At 42.3% G+C, this 23,605-nt stretch overlaps 1 protein-coding gene across 1 annotated transcript; it reads left to right on the forward strand.

Moving 5' to 3' along the window:
• The first annotated feature begins 208 nt into the window (after positions 1-208).
• Positions 209-21,728, forward strand: LOC144756017 (keratin, type I cytoskeletal 12-like). The gene is made up of 8 exons (XM_078645490.1): positions 209-824; positions 4,782-4,864; positions 6,107-6,263; positions 9,111-9,269; positions 9,369-9,494; positions 17,589-17,806; positions 19,314-19,339; positions 21,423-21,728. Exons 1-8 carry the CDS (start codon positions 249-251, stop codon positions 21,515-21,517), a joined length of 1,440 nt encoding a protein of 479 aa, XP_078501616.1. The 5' UTR covers positions 209-248; the 3' UTR covers positions 21,518-21,728.
• The last annotated feature ends 1,877 nt before the right edge of the window (positions 21,729-23,605 follow it).

The raw sequence follows: 23,605 nt of genomic DNA on the forward strand, positions 1-23,605 counted from the left end.
CACTTACTTGTGCGGCTCCAAGAAATGACCCAATGGAGTTAGTTATTAACTTAAAAACTCATCATATACAATTATGGGCACAAAAATACTACGTTGGCAAACCCCCTTTTGATGAAAGGCGCCGTGGACGGCAGCCATGAAACACCTTCCTAATTTGGTATATAATGAGAGAAACATCACTCAGTTGCACATTCAGCTTGCTAGATCCTAGTACCGCTTTGCCAGAGTTTCCCCACTCGCTGTACGCCATGTCTTTGAAATCTGCATCTCAGCATGGTTCTTCACATGGCACCAGGTCTATCAGGACCTCTGTGCACAGCGGTGGATCATCTTTTGGGGGATTGCAGAGCATGGGTTCTGGGCTAGGTAGTGGCTCTCTCTATGGTGGCACTGGTGGTTTGGGAAGCAGTTCCACTGGTGTCTATGGAGGAGGCCAGAGTGTGGGCTTACAAGGCGGATCTGGAGGGGGATTCACAGCTGGCATTCCTGGTGCCAACCTTGGTGGTGGTTTTAGTGGAGGCTTCAGCAGCACCTCTGCTGGTATGTTTGGTGGCAGTGATAGCGTGGTCTTTGGTGGTAGCTCTGGAGGAAGTTATGCTTATGGGGACAGTCTACTCTCGGGCAGCGAAAAGGTAACAATGCAGAACCTCAATGACCGCCTAGCATCCTACCTGGACAAGGTGCGCTCCTTGGAGGAGGCTAACACCGAGCTGGAGTGCAAGATCAAGGACTGGTATGAGAAGCACCTACCTGGAGCTATCTATGGACCCAAGGTTGAAGACTACAGTAAATACTACCAGGTCATTGAAGATTTGAAGAACCAGGTAGGAATCCTTTCTCTCATTAGACTGTTTTTATCCCAGGCAAAGCAGTGAACTCAATTGGGGTGAGCTTGGAATGACCACACAAGTGGTCCACCGTAAGTATGAAGGTCTTTGGGAGAAAAAAAAATATTAGTATTTTATTTTAAAAAGTTTGTACACATGTACCAAATGGAACAGAATGTTAGGAGAAAAAAAGAAGGCCTCGTAGTGAGATTTTTAGAAGTACACTGCACTATGATTTTCTACTCTAAACCCTAAAAATGCACCTCTGCGACTGCTCCTGGTCAGGTGTTGGAGATACCTTTCTGTTCCATATTTCCTTGTGGACATGGAATATTGGGGGTAAGCGTTTACAAAAAACTTGATATGTATTTAAAATAATGAGTAATGTGCAGCACTTACCACTTTTCAAATGGAATTTTCTTCGGGTGGTGTCCACCTATATTTGCCATAACATCGTGGAATTCGTTCAGTACCCAAGGGGGTGAAATTGATGAGGGATAGATATCTGTCTGACCCTAGGTCCCAGCTAACCAAACTAGGAGGGAGTTGATCAGACATAATGGAGGATATGAATAGAATGTTTCAATAAAATGCAAAGGACCAGTGAGATTATTGGATTTTTCCAATCCTGATGAACAGGGAACGTGCCTGATTTATGCCTCTGGGTCACTGAGTATAACACAGGTCCAAGATTTGCATTTATCATTCAAGAAGAAGGACAACTTATGTGTGGTTCTCCCATTGTTGACTTGTTCTCCTCAGATAGGAAATAAGGTTTTGAAAGACAGTGGTTGTGTCTAGTGAAGGAAGGCATTACAAACTAAAGAGGTGAAACCTCCTGTGACATCATAATGGAAGGACAGTAGAAGTGCCAGTAAAATCCAAACACTGATAGTGAAATGAGGTCTGACAGTGGAGTTTAGAGCTAGGTGTATTATAATATTGAACTATAATGGTCTTCACAATATGTATATGAGGGAAAAAACGCAGGAAAGTGAAAAACAAAACAGAAGGCTGTTGTGCCAGGTAAGAGAATACCTGCTTGAAGAAAACTATTTGAAAACCTTTTCAAAAAAGCAGTTTTAAAGAATAACTGATGATCGAGCCTTAATTAGGAAAATGACACAGAAAGAAACTAAGGGGCATATTACCAACCAATAGAGATAATTTTTGTCTCTAACTTGTTTAGAGACAAAAATTATCGCCGCACATCGGCGATTTTTATCGCAGATAAACCTTGCTATTATCAAGGTTTATCGCAAATGCGATAAAAAACGGCCGCAATGCATGAATATCGCTGAAAAGTCAGCGATATTCATGCATTATCGAGCAAATGCTCTTAGCCATGTTATCCACCTCCCATTGGATAACATGGCTAAGAACTGCTCAGGGCAGGTGTTAGCTTTTGGAGATATTCGCGCTTAGCGCGAATATCTCCAAAAGTTGGTAATAGGAGATAGCGATGTTAGCGACTGTTTTCAGTCGCTAACATCTTGGCACGCCCACTTTGCATGTCATTAGTGATAAATATCACTGACATGCAAAGCGGGGCCCAAGATGGTCACTATCTCCTATTAGCTGTCGCTAACTGGTGTTAGCGACAGCTTGGTAATAGGGAGATAATTTTATCTCTGCTTTCTTGGCTTTTAAAGCCAAAAAAGCGGAGATAAAGCCCCTTGATAATATGCCCCTAACTGTTTCGCGTGGAGTCTTGGTTAGGAGAGGGAAAAATAATTTAAAAATAAAACAGAAGTTTTCGAGAATTAGCCAAACTAACGAAAATAAAAGCCAAGCAGGAAAATAACTCAAGCAGACAAAATAGAAACAGATACAAGAAGTAAACTGGGCCGGTGTAATCTCTTTTCTATTTCTACAGCAGTCACAGTTTGAATAGGACACAGGGGAAGAGGAAGGATGGAATATTGACAGCACTGAAAGAGTGAAAAGAGCACCGGCATGGAATAGTAGGGGTGAGGCATTTGAAGGGAGGAGTTGGTGGGAGGGGCAGGTTAAACAAAGCAAACAGTAATGAAAATATATTTTTTTTAAATATAAACCGTTTACTTTGGTAAGAGACAGTGTAGAAGGAGGGAGTGTGGAACGAGAGAACGGAGGATTAGAGATTAATGAAAAAAATAAACAGTTAAGAGAAAAGGAATAAAGTGGTAGGGTTGAAATTGGAGAGTAAATAACGGGTAAATGTTACTTCCCCTATAAAGAACATGTAAACAAAAGAAACACATAAATGAATTGAACTAGGAAGTGCATTTGTCAAAAAGATGCAACGAAACTGAACTGATTTTCGTTATGTCAGATACTTCAGATCCTGTACGCTACTTGTTAGTGCACATCAGACTAATGCAGCAATGGAAAAGAGAAAGGAAGCTTTTTGACACTTTACTAATGTTTCTGCTGCTACTGTGTCATTTTGATGATGTGTCCCATTCAAACAGATTCTGAAATATTAGGTACAATCCCCCACATGCATCATTGTGTCTTTTTGCATTTCTTAATTTGCGAAAAATAAGGAATCGCAAATTAAGAAATGCAAAATGATATGCATCAATATTTTCGGTATTCTTTTGGGATTCGGTAAAAATCGCAATTTTTACCGAATCCCAAAGAAATACCGATTTCTTAACTTAATTTTCGCAATTCCCATTGATTCCTATGGGCCAAAAGGCCCATAGGAGTCAATGGAAATTGCGAGTGGCACTTAGAAAATTTCATGGGTGCAGGGGGGGGTCCAAAGGACCCCCCCATGCACCCCTGAAATGTATTTTTCGCATCATGTTGCACACACACATGTCCTAAGGACATGTGTGTCCGTAACATAAATGTTGAAAAAAAAAAATTTTACACATTTTACACACTTTTTCCAAATTTACCGAGTGGTTCAACCACTCGGTAAATTTGGCACCCTATTTGCGAATTTTCACTTTTTAAAAAAATGATGCATTGCTTTTAAGAAATCGCACATCTGCGACTTCTTAAAAGCACCCGCAATTTTAGAATTCGCACACATGTTACGAATTCTAAAATTGCTTCATGCATCCCAAAAAGCACTTTTGCATTCGCAAACGGCCGATTTTAAGGAATCGCACCGTTTGCGACTACAAAAATGCTTGATGCTTGTGGGGGTAAATCACGTTTGGATAACAAATTATTTAATAGAAGCAGCTGCGCGCTGTACAAGTGGTATTCATTCATTCAATATTCCTCTAGCTCAGGAGAGGCCAGCGCAAAAGAGCTAGATCCAAGATAGGCTTTCAGGATTTCCAAATAAAATAAATTTGCATTAAATGATTTCAAATACAACTCATTTTTATAGGCAATCTTTATATTGAACATCTATTGAAAATCTGGTCCTCCTGGAGCCCCTTCTTTACATCTATGGTATTACTGGATTACAGTAGAGTTCATACTGTATGCACACATGTACATTTTAGTACTGCAGATGAGTAAAGGGCCGTTTTTTGTTGTATTGCTATTGATTTGGCCTAGATACCCCGCAGTTCTTACCTCTACCCTGTCCCTAAAACGCTCTGCCCATCTTTCATTTATAGAAAACTTTGAGCAATAAACTCCAGTGCTCAAGAATGAGTTCGCTTCTTTCATGATCTTAAAAATATAAAAATTAATAAATGTTGGTCACATGATGCAGCATTGGTTAAACATTTCTTCAAATGACACACTTGCCTGAAGAGGCAACCCGTGTGAGCCATACCACATATGTTCACATTGTCTTGGCCAAATGAAACGTACCCTGCATACAACAAAAATAATCGTGAGCAAGGAGAGTCTTCAGATTGTAGAAAAGCAGACTGCTTTTTTCACATCTACTGAATTAAGTTGCATAGGATATCATCATGTGTTAGTTGCCAAAAGGGAAGAACCTATTTCTGCGAGTTTCCTGGAGATGAGATCACCACCTCTATGTCTTTTGTTCCTTAGATCATTGCCGCAAGCTGCAACAACGCCCGGGTGATCCTCCAGATTGACAATGCCAAGTTGGCATCTGAGGACTTCAAGATGAAGTAAGTATAACAATCAACAGAAGCTCATCATCGACAAGGGAGGAAAGAGAGAACTGGGGCTTGGGGCAATTTTCAGGGGAATGAGATTATGAAGAACAGTCATACATTCAGAGAGTTTCTTGAGACCCCCACAACAACCCCGTAGTTCTTTATGACTGTACCTTTTCTCAGACCCTAACTTGATGTGCCTTCAAACTAATGTCTCTTCTGCAAAGCCTGCCTCATAGGGATATGAGCTGGTTGGAAAGTGTTTTCCAGAGTGGCTCACCTCACAAACTTCAGTATTTTTCATTCAGCAATGTTTCTTTACTGTGGAATTATCCTCTCTCAATGTGCTTGGCTCGCCATTTCAATTTGTTTCTATGGCCTCCCTTGATGTTACAGAGATCCTTTGCGAACAATATGCAAATTTCCACTTTGGTTGAATAATATCGAACAGTTTCTAACTCATCTCACAAAAATAGGTTTTATAGGGAAAGGGGGGAGGGTGTTCCAAGTACCTCTGCAATTACAGCGGAGAAAGGTACAGTTATTGCGCCAAGATTACTTTCAACAATTAATTCTGGAACTAAGATTACATTACATTACATCAAAGGTCACTTGAGAAGAGTCACCAACTTCACCTCATCTCAACCAATGCAAAGGCTTATTGGCCTGCACGGAAGCAGGAGGTTACAGAACTGGCCAGTGCCTTTAAGAATGGAAGAGCTGGGCCAGTGCCTGTCACATGTGCTGGCCACATGACTGAGAGTGTCTAGACAAGACCATCCTTTAAGCAGCCCACTCGGCCTCCACTTAAAAAACAGTAAGACACATTAAAATCCTTGGGCCTTTAAATTCACATGTTACGTAGGTTTTAATTAATCTATAACATGTAGCTCCATTCTGTTTGAAACAATTTTGGGATATCAGGTAAGGTAGCTCACTTAGTTAGGCAATTACTGCTGAGCAGTTCTGTGTCTTGCTCTCCTTCGTCAATAACTTAATTACCAATGGGTTTGCTTATTTGAAGTGGTAAGTTTTGCTAATATGCACTACTGGATGAAAAGAAGGTATTTTTATTAGAGCCAAATTCCAAATGTACGCCTCATTGAAGCACATTAGGTAAGGCTACTTGCCAACATCCCACTTTCCACGCGCAGAATGTCTGCTCCTGGACCACACTTCATGACTGTTGACCCAGTCAACATCAGCTCCTTGGCTCACACCATCTCATGCCATTGCTGTGTGCTTTCCCAACAGGTACGAGAGTGAGGCGCTCCTACGCCGCAACGTGGAGTGTGATATCAGTGGTCTGCGTAAAGTATTGGATGAGCTGACCCTCTCCCGGGCAGATTTGGAGTCAGAGATCGAAAGACTGACCGAGGAGCTGCTCTGCCTGAAGAAGAACCATGAGGAGGTAAGTACTAGAGATCACCAACCCACCAAGGAAACCAGGTGCGAGTCTCCTCTTCTCATCTGAAGAATCCAGTGGTGTCTATAGTTATATGGATTAGCTTTCATGTGAATAACGTCCAAGGACTTTAGAAAACTTTCGGTGTCCTGATAAATTCACAGAAACGCAACCCCTCTCAGGAGATTTGTACGCAAGCAGAGGGCTGGCTAAGGAATACGGTATCAGCCATGGGAAGCGTGCCGTGTTATATTGTACGTTTTTACAGCAGGTTTCTATTTCCTTGGTCTGTTGGTGCTGCTCGGAGTTCCAGTTTGCAGATTGCTGTCTGCTAAAATGTGTGGGGTTTCCAAACGTCAGTGGCTCTGATCGGGAAATTGGACCTTGCATTAACTTCCTCTCTTGGTGTCTGTCAGTATTGTGTGTTTCTTGATTGTGTACTTCCTGACTGGGTGATTTCCATGGCCCATGTCATAATTAGGTATATTCAAAGTTTCATGAAATTACGATTTCAGAATGATGTGGTTTGTTGGTATCCCACATGACATTTTTAAGTGAGCACACACCTCAAATAATAACATTTGTAGGAGACTGGTTATAGCAGAAAATCTCTCTCGGCAAGACATTTTCTGTGCAAAACAGTCTTCATCTAGTATCTAGTAACTTTTTATGCCAGGTGTGTGCTCTCTTAAAAAAGATATGCGAAATTGCATAATGGTAATTACTGAGAATTTTGCTCATTTAGCATAATGAAAAATGTAGTAATTTTATGAATTTTTATCTTCACTGCCCCGTCCTGTGTTGGGGTGGGTAACTGTTCCAATGTGTTCTATCCCTCAACAGGCTCTCTGATCTAGCAGCAATTTAGCCCATGACCCAATGTGATTTTGTTCCCTGTTCCAGTGTATGTGTTTTCTCTCTGTTGTGTCCCCTGTTTTAGTTATATTGTTCCCATCTTAGAGCCTCATGTAGGCTTTGGTCAGCCAAGGACCCCCATAAACCACCAGTTCTCCGCCTCTCCCCACCCGCAGGTCCTCCATTCTATTAAGAGAGTCGAGAGAACCACTGAGATATCATTAGCTGAGCCTTGCTGCCGACTGTGATCTCTCACTCAGACGTCCATCTACCACCAGAGCAGTGGGTCACAGTGATGGTCGTCCCACCCATTTGAAGGTGGGACAAGGATCACTCGTTCTTTTTTCCCATGAGTGCGATGCAAGGCATGATGGAAACTGGCAGGGAAAATATTAAATGGTTCCCACGCACAGAGAAAAAGCTTCTTATGCATCTGGCCATTTACTTGTTGTTAGAAAAAGAAACAAACTCCTATCTTGGGATTATTTTCTCCAAACAAACAAAATGTGCTGGACATGCGCTTAAACCATGGCGCCCACTCGGGCAAACTGCAATTCTGTGATGGAGCCACCATTGCAGTGGTTCCCTTCACTGCATGTAGATCCATGTAAGGCAGACGGGGATCTCAAAATCAGGTGGACAGTCCTCTGCTAGGATGATGGGGGCATGAACTGCCCGTCCCTGGCAGAACAAAGGTCTGTCCGCAGGGTCGAAATAAAGCCCCATGTTCCCTATGCCCTAGGGTTATGTATCAACCTTCCACAGACTTTCAAGCAAGGTATTATCTTCAATATTGCTTGGATGTGTTTGACACAATGTACTTAGTTCATTCTAAGTGACCTTTTGAGAGGTCATTTATAGCTTGGTGGCCGCCTGTCCAATGAAGTCAGCAGACACTATGGCCACCATTCCTCTGGCGGAGTACCATTCGCCTTACTAAGAGATGTCTGCTGTCAGAAACCTTGTGGTTGCACCACCTCTGCATGGGGTATCCACCTGGATTTTGAAAGAAATCCACATATATGTAATACTTTAAACATCTCCCCAAATTTCTTGCTGTTCCCATGCTTGACATGGTACTACTGTTACTGGGGTCCACACCAGATGGTGCTCCATCTATGAACATAATACAACAGGATGAACAGTAATAGGGCCAATCAGCTGGTGGACTGATCAGTGGAAAGGGTACATTTGATTATGAGATGAGGCAGCAAGGTGTAAGAGGTGTCCTCCTTTTTCTTCTCAAAAGTGAAATATCACATTGAAGAAGTGGCGTCTAGCCTGAATCCATAAGGGCCGTATCTATGCCATATTTTATGATATCCACATAAACATTTTTTTGCCAAAAATACATTTAAATGAGAATCCTTGACAGGGTCAGTGGTTAGCCGAAAGAGTCGGTCTTAATAGCTCTACATGAGACAACCCTTTCCTGCACTTGATTAAAGGGGATGAGGAAAGCTGGAGGATGGGCAAGACAGCCAGAAAGTAGGCGGTGCACTGGGTGCAAAAGGGCAGCTTCGTAAAAGGGGTGAGGCTGAAAAGTGTAGAACTTTAATTCGTCTGGAGTGCACAACTTTACCATGGCCAGGCTATCTGCCAAACAATTCCTTTCAAGTTTACAAGATAATAATTGGCCTGCGTAAATCAAAGATTCCCAAAATTCTATAAAAACATGTCTGCTTTTTGAATTGCAGCAGCCACTTGTTCAGACAAGATCGAATGCAATGCACCAAGTGAAATAGAAAGTCTCTGTCGGCTATGAAAAACCACGAGTGATTTTGCTCTGAAAGCACTATATTTTTTCCATTATAATATTTTTTATATGTTTTAGATGGTCTTTAAAAATGGTCTTCTTAGTGTTATTTTATTTGTTTGATATTTTTAAGAATATTTTTTATGTTTTTTTTAAAATTATTAAACTGCTTTTATAAATTCAATTGTTCTTCATTTCCTGTATAATTTTGTCTTTCTCGATTGTCTCTTAAACTTTTCCAGGATATCAAGGCTTACCAAGGAAACAAGGGCGACGTCACTGTGGAAATGAATGCGGCGCCGGGCATCGACCTGCTGAAGATTCTCAATGAGATGAGATATCAATACGAAGAGATGGCTGATAAGAACCGCAGGGAGGCTGAGGAGCAATTCATCCAGAGGGTAAATACATCTTGCAAATCGTACCAGGAAGTTTTTCTAAAAACATAAATTCCATATACATAGAATGGCCACCTTTTTGTGCTTTTATTTTGCCTGTAGACCAGTGAGCTGAAGCAAGAGATCACCAGCAACACTGATCTGATACAGACAAATATAAACCAGATCACAGAGCTGAAGAGGACCTTCCAGACCTTGGAAATTGATCTGCAGGCCCAGCTGGCTATGGTAGGTGTAATGTAGATCAGTTGAAACCTGTATTCATATAGTGCTTGCTCCACTGTAAATAACAAGATTTAACCCAGCTCAATGGCATTCACTGTATCAGCCTTGTAAGGATGAAACGTTGAATGAATGCACCTAGAATTTTACCCTGTGGCTGTCTTGTTTGCCCTCAGATATCCAGATCCACTAAGGGGCATATTCACAAGGAGTTAACTCCAATTTATCTCCACCTTAACTCAGCAAACGTGGAGATAGATTTAACACCCCATTCACAAGCTGGTGCAAACTGGAGACAACGCCATTATTCCCGTGATAACTGCCCCCAATTTATCTCCTCGTGGACACCACCAACTAACACTAATGAGATGCAAAGTAGGCGTTCCTGTGCAAAACACACGAGAAAACCACAACACCACTTTCAAAGCGAACTGCCAGATCTGCGAAGCGAAGCAAAGACAGGGGATAACCCGCTGTAGAACAAGGGATTTTACACCTGCCTTTTACTGGTGCTAAGCAGGACGACTACCCACAGCATGAAAGGGAGCCCAGCCAAGAGCCACACGTAAAGACCCATAGATTCCATGGAGGAAATGATCATGCAGCTCCGATGCCCATGAGGGTCACAACACCCACCGCTATATTTGCCTTCTGTTGCCAACCACATTAACAAGGCCCCCCAGGGCAGACCCAGAAGGAGTAAACAAACAATGCCTTGCTAGTTGGTGCATAACTAGTCCATGTTTCAGAAACAGCTGCTTTAGGTGTTTTTTAATAACCTGCCAACCCCTCAGCATTCACCCGTGAATGCATTTTCATCTATCACTTGTATGTGCTGGCTGGCGCGGTCTTTCAATAGAGCGGGGGTACAGAGGTCGGGGAAAGGGCCTCTGTTGACACAGCAGTCTTTCAGGCTGCCTGCCAATTGTTAAACGAACCAAACAATGTCTTCTGCATTTGTTATTCACTTGACATCCTAACCCTCACATCCTAATATTTGTAGGGCCATGTTCGCAATGCGATATCGCCTGAGTTGAGATGGGAGTTTTCTGGCACTGATGTGCCGATCCACAGGTATCGCCTGCTAACGCAGAAATACCTATCACTACTGCGATGTTGTTGTCGCCTGTTTTTTCCGCCGCTCACTGTTATTATCGCCATGTAGCGCGGGCTTGAGAATACCCTGATATCACGGCGATAATAATCGGGGTTAGGCAGTGCTTTTCTGCCGATAATTGACTTTGGCGATAGTTATCGCCTGTCATTGTGAATATGCCCCTTACACCCACATGCATCATCCCGGCCGTTTGCGAATTCTAAATTGCGAAAAATAGCGAATCGCAATTTAGAATTCGCAAAACGGGATGCATGAATATTTGCTAATAATATTAGCGATTCGGTAAAATTCGCATTTTTTACCGAATCGCTAATTTTATGCTAATTCTAATTTGCTAATTCGCATTTCCCATTGATTCCTATGGGCCAAAAGGCCCATAGGAATCAATGGGAATTGCGAATTCGCAAATTAGAATTCGCATAATCTTCATGCATTCCATGGGTGCAGGGGGGGTGTCCAAAGGACCCCCCCCTGCACCCCTGAAATGTATTTTTAAGTGGATGTTTCACACACACATGTCCTATGGACATTTGTGTCTGTAACATGCAAGTTTTAAAAATGCTTTTTTTTGCTTTTTTAACAATTTTCGCAAATTAACACAAGGGTCAACCTCGTGTTAATTTGCACTTCCAATTTTCAAATTCGCTATTTTAAAAAAAATGATGCATTGCATTTAAGGAATCGCACAAATGCGATTCCTTAAATGCATTCGCATTTTTTAGAAATGCTAAAAATAGCGAATTATGCACAAAAGTTTGATGCATCCCAAAAACGGATTTTGCATTCGCAAACGGCCGATTTTTCCGAATCGCACCGTTTGCGAATGCAAATAACATTGATGCATGTGGGGGAGTGGGCCTTAAATAGGTCCTGATTAGAAGTGTGTCAGAGAAATTGGTACTATTTATCGCACTTGAAAAACACTGACTCCCAGAGGTTCATACTTTATTCGGTGCAATAAATAGCACCTATTCCCAGTGTTTGGGTAACACGCAGAGTTTTGTGCTGTCACACTAAAATCCACGTGTTATGATAATGCTGTATACTGTTTTCTCCTGTTAAATTAGGGCAGGCTTTTTTTTTTTGTTAAATGTTTTTTATTTAAGATTCAGAAAGCAACAACAAAATACATAGTAAATTCAATGTAACAGTAATAAACATTACAGAGTATTACACGTACTGAATAAATTAGAACAGAGAAGAGCAACTTATGTAATATAACAAATCTGTATTTATATTAAAAGAGAACAATGTAATGAAGAGTTGACTTGTTTAACACACTTACCCCCAGATGAATCAAAGTTATGTTTTGCGAGTCCTTAATAGCGAATTTTAAGGAATCGCCATTAAAGACTCTCAAAACGGGAAGCATGTAGGAATCGCAATGTTATTTGCGATTCCTACTGATTCCTTATTTGTGATTCGCTAATTGCAAATAAGGAATGGCTTACCCATTCATTCCTATGGGCCCAAAGGCCCATAGGAATGAATGATTAGCAATTAGCGAATCGCAAATGTGCCGCAATTTCAAGGGTGCCAGGGTGTCCAAAGGACACCCTGTTGCACCCCTGAAATGGTAATGTTCACTGGTGTTGCGCACACACATGTCCCAAGGACATGTGTGTGTGTAATATGCAACTTAGAAAAATGCACTAAAGTGCATATTTCTAAGTTTTTGCTTTTTACCACGTAGTTTGGATTCGCGGTAAATAGCGACCCCAGATTGTGAATTCGCAATCTTGGAATGGTTCATGCATTGCATTTAAGGAATCGCAAATTACGATTCCTTAAATGCAATCGCAATTTGAGAACTCGCAATTATTTGCGAATTCTTAAATTGCGAATGCATGAACCCTTGATGCATCTCAAATGCCATTTTTGCGGGCGGAAACGGCCGAATTTTGCGATTCGCACCGTTTGCGCTCGCAAAAATGCTTGACGCATCTACCTGTTAGTGATTATCGGGTGCAGTAAATACCAAACAACCCTGAATTCCTAATCCTTGTCAAACACTTACAAAGTTTACTCAGTGGTTGGAAAACATCGACACATTTGTAATCAGGGCTGTAGAAGCCATAAAATTCAGTGTAAAGAACTTGCACCCTGAAAAGAAAGGTAGGGGAATATTTACAAGGAAATGGTGGAGTGCAGAGCTGCGTCAAAATTTGCAGAGCTGCGCTCCACCATTTCCAAACGCAGGGATGTGCCGTATTTACAACAATACGGCGCACCCTATGTTTTTCCTAGCGCTGGTGTTAAAAATATTTGCCTAGCACCAACACAGACACCCTTGCGCCATAGTGCAAGGATGCCTGTGTTGCAGGGAGTGCTTGTCTATGTACAGGAAGGTGTCCCTTCCTGCACATAAGCAATCAATAATGGCGATTTGTTACTTCTATTCTGCAGCACACATAGAAGTAGCAAATCATCATTATTTAATGAGGGGAAGGGACATTAATGCTGTTTTGCTCTTTCTATGTGTGCTGTAAAATGCATTGTGCGCTGCAAAAGTATTGCTGCTCGTTGCCCCATTCTAACACCTGCTTTTGCAGGGCATTTGTTTTTGGCGCTGCCTCAGATTTACACAGCCTTGAAACTCTGGGGCAGCGTCAAAAATGCTTGATGGAACGGCCACAGCAACACCCATTGCATGCCCCTTTCATGAAGAAAACTGCATGAAAGGGTACCATATTTACAAAGCCACGTTAAGCCACAAAAAGTGGCTGAACACCCCTTTGTAAACATGGAGCAGGGTATTGCACCACAGGAAGTCAGTAAAAGAGATGTTTCTGTTGCGCAATCCCCTTGCAAATATGCCCCGAATTGTGTAAGGCATCCTTCTGGCTACAGACGTCATTCTCTTCTTCCCTTGCTGATACCGTAGGCACGGATGATACATGCAAGGTGCCATCATTCCTATGCTATGTTTGCCTTGAAAACAACCTGTTTAATCCATTATTGCTGGAGGAGGAATACATTAAGCAGCCCATCTGAAGAGAGGAGATTTTACCCAATGCATTGACTGCCACCAAACTCGAAGTCAACGTCGGAGTAGCAGTCTTTGATGATAATAATAATAATAATAATAATCCACATTTATGAAGCGTGAATAATCACTCTTAAGGGTCTCTAGGCGCTGGGGGCCGTCGGGAAGATAAAGCAAGCTATTGCCCAGAGCCACATGGTGCTGGGCTAATCTGCCGCTGGCGCCGGGGATCGAATTGTGATCCCCAGATTCCTCAGTCAGTCACCCTGGCCGCGGGGCCTCACCTCTTCCTATATACAACATATATGACTATAATATCTGAAAATATTATAATGCTTCCCTGGAAAAAGTACTAAGCAAGGGCATTGCTTGAGACTATGTAGAATCTTTGACTAAAGAACAAATATGCAAAGAGAAGATACCTTAAACGTCTTAATAACTGTCAAATGGCAGATTTTTGTAACATTCTTTCCACCTCATGAATCTTTGTATGCACTTAAGCTGGATATTTATCAGAACACTAAAACTTCACGTGCATCATCTACTTGTTTGCTACAGGCTGCAAACTGGTTATGACACCGCAGCATTCCCTACTGAATTTGAAGGCAGGAATGCAGAAGTATAATAGTGTGTTACTGACATCTAGTGGACAAATATAGAAAGGCGCATACACTTTTGAAAGCTATACACTGGTATTATGCATATGGAGTGAGCAAATGCATTTTAGGGGACAGACTTCCTCCTCACTTAGGAAAAGTAATTATCATGAGAACCTCAATTAATACGTGTGTTTAGGGGGTCGTCTGAATCACAATATGGTCCTTTGTGATATTTATAACCAAGATAGACCCATTGTTATCATATCATGAGATGAAATCTCTCTTTTCTGTCTTAAATAATTTTAGACCAATATCGCTGCTAAATTATTAGTATGTATAACTCGCCTTCCATCAAATTCCAAAACATGTGGAAGAAAACTTGTATGAGAACACATAGTTATACACTGGACAACATTCTCCCTCTATTGTATCTGGCTGATATTAATAGCCCACAAAGACGTCGTAACCCAAGTCACTACAAAATTGCATCCTGGACTCTTCCCAGGTGTGTTTCAGGGCAGATTAAAGTGAGCTGTAGGCTTGGTCTTGGATGACCTTTGTGGGCTGGTGGACGATTAGTTGTACTGACGCCCTGGTCCTTTGGACCTTTCTGAAGCACTTGAAACCACTGATCGCACTATTCGGTTGTTCAAACTTAATAGCTATTTCAGGCAATATCCTGAGTAGATTGATTTATTATATGACAGGTCGCCATATAATAGTTATACTTCCACCCTACATGTCTAAGCCCAAAGCTCTCATTTGTGATGTCCTCAAGGATCAATATTATTGCCTCTTGTATTCAACATTTACATGTGTCCACTAGCGCAACTTTTAAATCAAGGTGATGCAAGAGTCTACATGTTTGCAGATGACACTCAGTTGATGTTTGGGTTTGTTCTGGGTGTCCCTCATCTCTTGCCCTACCGCACAGCTTTCAATTAGTACGCTGGTGGACGCCACACAATTTCATAAAATTGAATCCTATAATCAAGGCCATGGTCATTGTCCATAGAGTTGTTTATTAAACTTCCCCGGATGTTATTGTATTCAAGTTTAGCTGGTTAAAGTATATGCAGGCTTTAGGATACAACATTTAACACCTATTACCAACCACCAGAACAAAAAATATAACTTTTGGGGATCATGCCTTTTCAGTTACTGCCAGAAGAACTTGAACTTCTCTTCCTTTGTCTCTCTGGTCAGAACCTTCCTTATTCACTGCAGGAAGCTCTTCAAAACGTTCCCATTTACTAATTAACTGATTCAGTTCAATATTTCAAGGACAGGTTATTTCAGTGCCATGACATTTTAGTGTATGCACGCTTTAAAAATAACTCATAGCATAAAAATCATGCATTTTCTTGCACACCTTTCTCTCACAGCTGCCTATCATTGTGAGATATTTCTGCTTTAACAAACTCGACGTACTGTGCTACACATCCGACTGCACTAAGTCCCAAGGAACAAAATAATTAATTCAATCCCTTAAAGACTATTGTGTTTTGCAGTGGATACTTTGAAAACCTTTCATTTTATGTATATATGTTGTTTCATCTGTCAAACTCACGACCTACACACCTTGTGTATTCACAGTATATGTTTTTTGTATATTGGACAGCACACCTAATATTTTGTTGAATTAAGATCTAAGAGAGATTTGAATACTAAAGATTAACTTTCTTTCCATTGGGATCAGTGTTTATTTATTTGTTTGTTTAATCCGTGTATATCCTTTATGAGATATATAAGTAAATTGTTGCATTAATTGCTGTGTTCAATTGAAATGCTCTTCCCGACAGAACCATCATTGTTTGTTTAATTACTCGCCCGGGTTCTGAGGGTTACAGGGTTACCCCATTACACTTAATGGTTAACAAACTCTCCAGCGCGAAAAGGCTACATGGTGAGCGTAAGCAGAAATAAAACAGAAAGCTACGCGAAATATAGTTACCACAATAGTTACGACAATAATCTATGCACGAATACACTTTCTTTTTAAAACTCAAACCGGGGCTCAAAATTGAGGTGTCTCTCACCAGCTTTCTTTCATGAGCACTAGTTATCACTTTTAAACTATTCTTTGAGCATGCATATGAAATTTACTGTAGCAATCGTGACCCAGCACATGTTTAAGAGGATTATATTTTTCAGCTAGTTAGGTGCTTGTTATAGCACAAATTTTGATTGAAAGGTCATATCCAGGCTCTCTGGGCCCAATGCACAAAGTAAACATAGACCTGAAGTCTAAGTTTAGACTAGGGGTAGGCAAAAAAAATGTGGTTACACTGGCAGAATTCGCTGACTTTTAGCCACTCCCCGTTACACCTGTAATAATGAGCTCCAGAAAAACTCGGCTAACTGCCCTATGGTGGAGTTTTTTCTGGTGTGTGGCTTGCCAAAGGTATGTTGGCAAACACAATTGAAAATTGCCATTCCTTAGAGTGATTTTCGGGTGCTGGAGGGCACTTGACAAGATTTTGAGCTTCTGCTCGAGTAGAAACTCTACTCAAGTGGCAGCAGAGTAGCAGCACCGTCTGGTGCACTGCGTGGTGCCATTTGCACTCATTTTGCAGCATGGAACAAGCTCCAGGTGCTAAGAATCAGTGAAAGCAGCACAAAGTGCCGATGTTTGTCCATTCACAGAACACTGTGGAATATCGCTGCAGAGTTTTCATGTACCTCTGCAGAATTCCGCGGAATGAAACTCCGCGAGTTCCGCCCATCTCTATTTTAGACCTTAAGTCTAAGGGTCCAATTCACAAAGGTAATCTTGGACTTCAGGTTTATCTTTGTGAATTGGGACCTTGGACTTTAGGTATAAACCTAGACTTCAGGTATAAGTTTACCTGTGAGAGTTGAGCCCAAAAGGTGGTTGGTGAAGGATTTTAGAAGCCATCTTAGAAGCGATGTATTGAGTCATCTCCTGCTCTGGATGCCGTAACCAGAATTTTTTCCAGCTCTTGAAGCTGTTGCTGGAGTATTTTTTAATCCACATCAGGAGTACTGTGTCAATTTTTTTAGGGCATTTCTTGACTATTGCGTTCAGTTCAATAGATCACACCTGGACTATTTTTTCAATTCTGCAAGTCATTCATAAATTATTCCGGACAGCTGGAGATAGTGCTAAGTTGTGAATGCATCATCTGGTGATGATTTGCAGTTCTAGAAGCTATATAAACATTGTCTCCAGCTCCAGATTGGTCCACTGGGCTTTGTCTGTTTTTGGTGTTTATGTATCAACATGTATATATGAAACAGCATTTCTAGACATGCCTGAGAACTCAATTTATCAAATGACTAACTTGACTTCAAAGCGCTATGTGCTAACCCTATCAAGATATAATGAAATGTCATAACCGAATGTACCATTCCATTTGCATCTCCTTCACTAACAGAAATCAGCACTAGAGTGCACCTTGGCAGAGACGGAGGGGCGCTACTGTGCCCAGCTGGGGCAGATCCAGACCATTGTAGGAAGCCTGGAGGGCCAGCTGAACGAGCTGAGAGTGGACATGGAGCGTGAGAGCATGGAGTACAAGCTGCTCCTGGACATCAAGACCCGCCTGGAGGCTGAGATCGACACCTACCGGCGCCTGCTGGGCGGCGAGGAATGGTAAGGACTCACTCACCCTGGGGATGTTACTTCTCCATGTCACCAAAGTGTGCGTGAAGGAAGTCTTTAGAGGAGTGGGTGTAGTGCGTAACACTGGGGTTTAGTACTTAACCAAGACAGGGGCGGCCTTAGGCATGTGCAAGCTGTGCACCTGCACAGGGGCCACCAAACTCCAGGGGCCTCCACGCCAATATATATCCTTAATATAATAATCCTCTGAGGATGGATACATATTTGCGTGGCGGTCCCTGGCAGGGGATTTGGCGGCCTCCGGCTCTGTTCCACTTCCTAACACCCTGACCCCACCCCTCCTGAGCTCCGGGGGGGCTCCGCCCCACCCGGACCCCCTCTTCCGGGGGGCCCTACCTATGCTCCCTGCTCAGGGCCACCATGAGCCTAGAGCCGCCCATGACCAAGAGCTCCTGAGTTTACCAAGTAATGGAACGAAGGGACCTGGAGATGAACGAGTGTCCCCAAGACCACACAATGTAGCCAAGGCGTGCAGCCAGGATTGGGACATTGGTTTCACAGCTGACACTGTTGCCACTAGGCTACGAAGGCAGATGGCAGACTATGCAAGAGCAATAATAAAGCTGAGCTAGATCGCGAAGCTAGGGCCCTGAGAGTTACAGTTTTAATATACCTTTAATGTTTACGTTTGCACATGACATTGTCAAGGTGGTTCAAGATCATTTGACTGGGACTGCACAACTGTTCACTTCCAATGGGCAGTCACCTCCCCACTCTCTCGAGGAAACACCCACCCACCTTCCAACCCCTAACCCTGCACCTATGACTGTGGATGGGAGTTTACGGGTGCGTGTGTACGTGAAGAGAATAAACTGTGTGCGCCCTTTATCGAATGTTGGGGACTGGCCAGCCAATCAGAACGCTCATTTCGTGGCTGCCAGCCTCCTGCCCCGCTGGGTGTCCTGACCCAGCACCCTACTCACTCATTGGTGAATTCAACTAGCCCTGGGAGAGGGAATAAACAACTCCTGCAAAGCACCGGCTCTTTTAACTCAGGCTGCTGGCACTAACAGCCAGCAGAAAAGTGGAAAAAACCGAAACAAAAAGATCATTTATCTACTAGCCATAATGAGTACATTCCCGTTAAGTGAGGGAAGTAAAGGGGCGAGCGAGTGTTTTGATGAGCGTGATTTCTTCTGGCTACTTTAGATTGTCACTGGAGAGCTGACAGGGTTGGCCTCAGCGCAGTGGGGACCCAGCCATCTCCACAGGCCCGATTCAAGCTCGCAGTGGGATTATCAGACAGACCGCTCCTAGCAGCTGGTCTTTATGGTGGTATGTGATGAACCTCAGGGTTTTTGTACCAAGGTGTTTGTTGACCACTGGGAAGACCTTCTCATATTTGAGATCAGAGAACATTCCACCCTTCGGGTCCATGCTTGTGCTGTTTCCATCTCATGAGCATTCACCCAGGGGACATGCTTCTGACACCTCTTACTGTGGCAATAACCAATGCTCCTTGTTTCATCATTCACAGGAGCAGACCTGTCGAGCAAGTCAAAGGTAAGCAGAGTTACAACTTTAATTTCAAGCTTGTGTGCTGTTCCCTAAAGGGATTTCTGCTTTCAGAACAAACCTACCACTCACTTTATGAAGTATAAGTGTATGCATATATTTGTCATAGGAGAACTATTGCAGAAATTAGAGGGGAGAGAAAGTGAGGTTCTAAGGAAGAGAAGGCATGCTTTTCTATTTATTGTTGGACTTTGCAGTTATTCAGAACACTAAAAGAACCTGCAGCAATGTTAATCAGTTCTAAGAATCTTACTCCCCCATAGCCGAGGTGAGTGTCACTGGCCTGGTGCTGATGCAGAGGTTTCGAACTCAAAAGGGTGTAAAATAAGAACCAGGAGTGGAAGTCAATATTAATTATGGTCACAATATATGTGCAGGGCGATATTCGACATCTCAACAGTGATCTTGAAACTAACAACTGTAAAAATGCTCTTTACAACAGCTTGTCTTCTGCAAAGAGTGCTCTAGTAACACCAAGGTAGTTGTTCTTTAACCACTTGTTTATCAGTTATCGGGTTTTAATGTATTAATGCGAGACCCCAGGAGAACAAGGTAAACTCTACTATGAGGGTGAATCATGAAAGGCTGTCAACACAGTGATCTAGTACTAAAGCTGGAGTCGGACGCAGTGACCCATGCAGTCTAGGTACACCAATACAACAATGTGTCCTGTACTACAGCCGAAGTCGGACGCAGTGACCCATGCAGTCTAGGTACACCAATACAACAATGTGTCCTGTACTACAGCCGAAGTCGGACGCAGTGACCCATGCAGTCTAGGTACACCAATACAACAATGTGTCCTGTACTACAGCCGAAGTCGGACGCAGTGACCCATGCAGTCTAGGTACACCAATACAACAATGTGTCCTGTACTACAGCCGAAGTCGGACACAGTGATCCATGCAGTCCAAGCACATCAGTGCAGCAATGTTTCCTGTACTGCGGCTGCAATATTTTCTGTACTATGACTGGCATTTGACATAATGATCCATGCACTCCTGTACTGTGACTGAAGCCGGACAAAGTGGTCGATGCACAACAAGTACATCCGCACAGCAATGTGTCTTGTAGTATGGCTTGGGTTGGACGCAGTGATCCTTGTAGTCCAAGTACTTCCGCACAGCAATGTGTCTTGTAGTATGTCTTGGGTTGGTGGCAGTGATCCTTGTAGTCCAAGTACATCCGCACAGCAATGTGTCTTACAGTATGGCTTGGGTTGGACGCAGTGATCGGTGTATTCCAAGCACATCCGTACGGCATTGTGTTTTGTAGTACGGCTTGGGTTGGATGCCAGTGATCCTTGTAGTCCATGTACATCCGTACAGCAATGTGTCTTGTAGTAAACTTGGGTTGGATGCCATGGTTCCTTGTAATCCATGTACATCCGTATGGTAATGTTTCTTGCAGTACGGCTTGGGTTGAACGCAGTGATCCTTGTAGTCCAAGTGCATCCATACGGCAATGTGTCTTGTAGTATGGCTTGGGTTGGACGCAGTGATAGGTGTATTCCAAGTACGTTAGTTCAGCAGTTTTCTTCTGCCATGCCAAGGGTCAGACACAATGATCCAGGAGTATTAATATAACAGAAGAGCTATGGGTCTTGGGTTGAACACAGTGATTCAAGCACCCAAAGGGCAAAAATAGAGGTACAGCTCCTGTAGTCAGACATGAATTAAGGCACTCAAGAGCATTGGTAGAGCCATCGATCCGCTGCCACATGTTCGGAAATGGATGAACACAATGGTGCACAGTATCGTAGTACAATATTATAAGAAGGATAAGAACGCAGGTTGTGTGGTATGATGGTCTAAGCAGTGGCTCTCCATTCAATAATTCTATGATTCTAAGTTTATCTCTTGAGCAAATTTTCCTAACATATGCAAGTTCTCTTTTACATAAGAGCGGAGACACTGAGGACAAATTTAAAATCTTCTGCAACAAAACAATGATTTCCTCGTACTGCATTTAAATTTGTTTTTTTCCGAATAAATATGAAAAGTTAGCAAAAGTGCGGGTTGACGAGATGTTCGGAAGACTGAGCCCCTTTGTTTCACTCTCTCATTTTCAGAAATAAACCGATCCCGCCACGTTACAACAATCGTTGAAGACTTGGTCGATGGCAAAGTTGTTTCTTCTCAAAAGAAGACAGTACAGGAGAAGTAGAGGAGGCCTAGATTCCCAAAGAGGTTGCTTGTCAGTGAATCTGTCGGAAAAGAGCGCTATAAATGCTTTCATAAATGTGCACTTTCTCTCTTAAAAAATGTAAGATTCACTTCGAGGTCAATGTTTTATATAATTGTGTCACTCCAAACAAAAGTTAACAGCATGTTGCTTCCTCTCGCTCTTGCTTTTAAATAAACTTTTCCTACTGCAATTTCAAGTCCGAATTATTGTTTGATCTTGTTTAAATATCAATATTTGTATAAGACACGGGAAGACAAGTGTTTTCTTTTGAGCTTTGCAACAGGAAATTCTCTGCAGAAGGGAATCCTTGATAAAGGCAGTGTTAGAGTGGTCTGTGAAAGGTACATTTTCCCGATGACTCTAGATTTACAGCTTTACTTTTGGATATGCAAGCTTTGACATTGTAGCAAAATTAGGCAGAGAACATGGCCAGGCAGGCCTTTTGTTCCTCAGGGCATTTCCCTGGTGGGTTGGAGCCATTAACGGTTGGTCTTGAATGCCTACTCCTGGTGCCTCTGTCTCTTTCCCCAGCTCACCCGTCTGAATTGCAGCTGTAGTAGGGTGGTTTCAAGAGAAGGAGAAGAGAGAAGAAGAGAGAGAGGATAAAAGGATGGATAGATAGGGTGGATGGATAGGGAGAGATTGCGCGAGGAGACGCAGGGAGCGTGACTGGTTTTAACATTTTTGCCAGGGCTGCTTTTGGTTCCACAGTCTGGCCTTGGCTGAGAATTCTGAGAATAATAAAAGCTGGCATATTTGGAACATAGATAGTCGCATGAGTCAGAGACATGTCTGGCTCTGCCTCAGCCTTTACTGGCAAATCAGGAAATCTTTTAACTTTCCCACACACTGAACATATATTATGTTCCTCAGTCACAAAAAGTGTAACGTTAGAAGTCGTGTGTTAGGCAAGAATCCCATGTACATACCTACATTTTACTGTTGTGTTTCCGTGGCCCGATTTTGCACCAGTGGAAATTCCACCAATTTAAAATTAGAGTTAAGGTATTTCTTTTGGTAAGAGATACCATCCTCTAGTTCAACTTAAAGTGTCAGCGTGTGTATTTTGAGCACCTAAAATGCACACGTGCTCCATAATTTCTTGCTACATTGTACAACTGTACAAATTGGGTGTGAACAAACTTTGGATAAGTCTGTGAACACCCACACAATTATGAATCAGGAGCTGTGCACTACCTTCCCAATGGCTAAGCCTCGCTCCTTTCCTGGGAACGACAATGTTCTCAACCGATACTCTCCACCTATGAATGTTAAAATTCTTCCATGTGCCAAAATGCATGTGCAAAGATCGTACTTTTGTGATTCAGAATTTCCAATTTGAGCTTGCAGTGTGTTACTTTTTATGGCACTAATCAGACCTTTGGTACTCAAAATATTTCGTGAACTGTTGGTTTGTTTTCTGGTTTGTGGAATGAGGGGGGTCCAATGTGTTCATACCATAGTTTATTTTTCAGATGCATCACACATTTTTAAATGTACAACAGCAAAGATGGCAGTAGAGTGATTGTGTGATGAAAAGCACCATAAGTTACTGCGAGCAGTTTAATTTACCATCCAAAGGATATTATTAAGCCGGTGTGTGACTTTTTTGTGCGCAAAGGTATGAGACATTTTAAAAAAAAATAGATTTTCATGTACCCCACAAATCAGTGATTTTGCAAATGTTGGTAGGATAATTTACATTTTGCCCATCTCTACTATTAAGGTTTGCAAGAAGGAATTACACTCTGGACTAAAGATTCAGAAATATCTGCTTCCTTTATCGATAACTCTTTCTTAAAGTGAACCGAAGAATGTATCCCACTCTCTCTGACCACCTTAAATAAGAGGAAAGAGTTAATTGCAGGAATCCGCCACAAAACACAAATGCAATAAATACCTGCCCATGAATAGATACCCAAAGCCTATTACGTATCTCATGTAGCCAGCCACTCAGATATGCAGTACCCACGAGGAAAAATGCACATCACCAGAACATGCCACTCATTGAACATAAAAGCCATTGCATGCATAAATATCCAGTTTTATGTCACTAAACCCCGAGCG

Source organism: Lissotriton helveticus, chromosome 5_1 (genome assembly GCF_964261635.1).
Source record: "Lissotriton helveticus chromosome 5_1, aLisHel1.1, whole genome shotgun sequence".
NCBI classification, from domain to species: domain Eukaryota; kingdom Metazoa; phylum Chordata; class Amphibia; order Caudata; family Salamandridae; genus Lissotriton; species Lissotriton helveticus.